Source organism: Rhinoderma darwinii, chromosome 6, assembly GCF_050947455.1.
Source record: "Rhinoderma darwinii isolate aRhiDar2 chromosome 6, aRhiDar2.hap1, whole genome shotgun sequence".
Lineage (NCBI taxonomy): Eukaryota > Metazoa > Chordata > Amphibia > Anura > Rhinodermatidae > Rhinoderma > Rhinoderma darwinii.
In genome coordinates, this window is record NC_134692.1 from 141,401,461 (window position 1) to 141,404,847 (window position 3,387).

Here is a 3,387-nt window from a genome sequence, read left to right on the forward strand (position 1 = left end):
GGCTTTTGGAAGGCGGGGAGGAAAAAACGAAAATGAAAAACTCAAATTGGCCTGGTCTTTAAGGGGTTAATTTCTTTTTGGGGTACATAATATTTATTGAGTAATTTTTATACAAAATTTATAGGGGGGAATTGAAAAAAAAACCTGCAACTCCATATCCATCTAAGCAAAACCATAGTTTATTGTTGATAATAGTACGCTGATGCACAATGGGTAGACGATATCCGGCACACGACCCGAGATAAAATAAAAAACTCTTTATTTCATCTGATTAAAAGAACAAGTAAAAATTCCTAGAAAGGACACGTACGGCTCGAACCGCATAACCGCCATTCCTAGAAATTTTGACTTCTTTTAATCAGAGGAAATAAAGACTTTTGGATTTTATCTCGGATCGTGTGCCGATATCGTCTTACCATTGTGCTTTTCCTTACCTGCTAGCAATGCCGAGTCTTCATCCGAGTACCGACAGGATTAAAACTTGGTGTCCAAGAACAAGTGCAGGGTGAGCGAACCATTATATTTTTTGCATATTACAATAAATAGTACGTTATCTTTATTCTTTGGGTCATTACGATTGAGGCGGCACCTAATATGTATTTTTGGATGTATGTTTTTTTATGGTGATTTTTTTAATGAAATAGATTTTAGGGGTAAATTTATTTTTGAAAACTTTTTTTAATAAAACATAATTTAACATTTTTGTTTTTGTCCCACTTGGGGAATCAAAACAGCGATTCTTTGATCATTTGTACATGCTTTGGACTACTTAGTAGTCCAAAGCATTATTGCCTGTCAGTGTAACACTGTATTACAGCCACTCTAGTGCCGCTGATCTCGTGGATACACTAGATCTTATATCCGTCAGTCACATTTAAGAGTTAATATATGTCTTTCTAGCTCATCAAACCAGATGGTTATTGGACGCATGGATAAACAAAGGCTTCCGAGATATTCTAGCTAAGTAGAGAGAAATTCTTGAATATCAAGAATCATCACAATTTACGCCAGACAAACTCTATATTTGTCAATGTTTAAAGGGATTGTCTGCTTTGGCCCACCATTTAGCATCATTTTGCTTCCCTTACGAAGAGGAAGAGGTGTCCCTGAAACAGTTATCCACCGGTAAGTTTCCAATTCCCTGCAGCATCGCTCAAACTGAAGCATTACAATTGAACTCAACAAGTCAGATCCTCTAACTGGAGGGACGGGAAGTCCCAAGCATGGAACTATTCTCTATTACCTTCATATGCCCTAATAAGTTATATGGATAGAGGCTGCCTGAAACAAACAACCCATTTAATTAAAATTTAGTATTGTATTAAATAATTATATGGTAATATTTATTATAATTCTTTGTCTACAAATTGCACCTTCATCCCCACAAATTTCCGCAAGCCCTTCTTAACTTCTTTGTTCCGCAGGCTGTATATCAGAGGGTTCAACATTGGCGTCACAGCCGTACACAGGATAGTGGCAATCTGTTCTATAGCATGGGAATATTTTGAGGGTGGGATCATGTACATGGATGCTCCGGTGGCGTAGTAGAGGATGATGACGGCAAGGTGGGATGAGCAGGTGGAGAAGGCTTTTTTCTTTCCATCTGTCGATTGAATCTTTAAAATAACTTTGATGATTTTGACGTAAGATGTCAAGCTGCACAAAAAGGGGAAAAGCCCAAACAATATCAATTCAAAGTAGACGATAATATAGAAAATGTTTTTGCCGGCACATGACATCCTAGTCAAGGTATTGGCTTCACAGAAGAAATGCCTAATGATATTGGATCTACAGAAGGACATCTTTGATACTGGAAAGGTCATCAAGAAGGAATTCAGACCTGCCAACACCCAAATAGCGAATATAAAAAGAATACAGATTCTCCTGTTCAATAAATGTTGGTAGTGTAAGGGGCTACAGACCGCCACATATCGGTCGTACGCCATAATAAATAATAGGATGTCCTCGGCACTAGCGGCCAACAGGAAGAAAAATGTCTGTGTAAAACACTGTGTGAAGGATATTGTGTTATTCCCAGAGAGCATCATGTCCAGAAGTTTAGGAATTGTAGATGTCGTCGAGCAGATGTCTATACAGGACAAATTACAAAGAAATATATACAAAGGGACATGTAGGTGATCATTGACGTATATAACACTCAGAATCAGTATGTTCATTAATAACCCGATCAGATAGATGAAGAGGAATATGTTGAAAATTAACAATTTGCTCCCACTCTTACTGAAAAATGGCGTGATATAAAAGTCATCGGGGGATGTTTGGTTCAACATGTCAGCCTACAAGACAATATCTTTTAATATTAAATTTAAAAAAATAGTTTTACACAAAAAATAAAAATTACTTTCTCCTACTGCACATATAGCTCTGGCAGCTGGGACTTAATGACCAGCAACATAGCTTTATGGCATTGTGATCACCCCATTGTCACCTCATTGTCAGCCCTGACATTGCAATTGCTGGGGCTGATGCTTTTATAGGGACAACTTTTGGCCTAACAAACGCCCCCATGGCTGTCCTGATATAATGATCGTTATACCCAAGGTATCCATAACCAATGCATGCATATTTTATAAGCACAGACATTAAGAAGTATATAAACAAAGTTATATGAACCAAAAATGTTACCAGAAAAAATAGATTGCGAAAGACAAAAAACAAGATCTCACATCCAGGTCGACAACAAGTCTTCTATCTAATGTCCGGCCTCCTGTGATGTCCTTGATGTTATTTATAAACTCCTTTATTTATAGTCAATTATATTGATAATTGTATTTTATTATTATACTGTCTTTATATTATTTGTTATACATTTCATACATTCCTGTATTTCTAAGTGATGAAATGAAGATAAATGACCCTTTTTTCTGTTGTTGATGATTATTATTATATTTTTGAATATCGCATTTTGTTTAAATTCTTTATATGTTATTAGATTATATTTTTATATTATTATTATGTTGTTATTATAATTTCTTTATAGGATTTTGACAATATTATTATTATCATCTTCATAATTATAGTTATTATTTTTATTATTCTACATCTGTGCACATAAATATAGCACTCACAAGAGAAACTGCCTGCCTCCCTCTTTAGGGATTAGACTCTTATTCCTCCACGTTTGGTCAGACAGTTGGCTGTATACAACAGGAATACAAAATAATAAAAGTATCCAGACATATAGTGTACACTACCCAGAGACCTCTACGGGGCAGACTTTGTCCTTTTGTCTGTTCTCTGGCAGATTTACACCTGGATACTTTAAGTAAATGACAGATGTATTTAACAACAATGTTTGGATCCGTCTGAGGAAAAAAAGCCAGACAAATCTTCGCTCCCAAGTCAGACAGGGGCCAAAAGTATACA

The 3,387-nt window shown here is 36.0% G+C and overlaps 1 protein-coding gene across 1 annotated transcript; it reads right to left on the reverse strand.

The window, feature by feature from the left end:
• Window positions 1–1,346: 1,346 nt before the first annotated feature.
• On the reverse strand, window positions 1,347–2,291 carry LOC142656676 (olfactory receptor 1F1-like). Its single transcript, XM_075831602.1, has one exon. It carries the CDS (start codon window positions 2,289–2,291, stop codon window positions 1,347–1,349), a length of 945 nt encoding a protein of 314 aa, XP_075687717.1.
• Window positions 2,292–3,387: the final 1,096 nt, after the last annotated feature.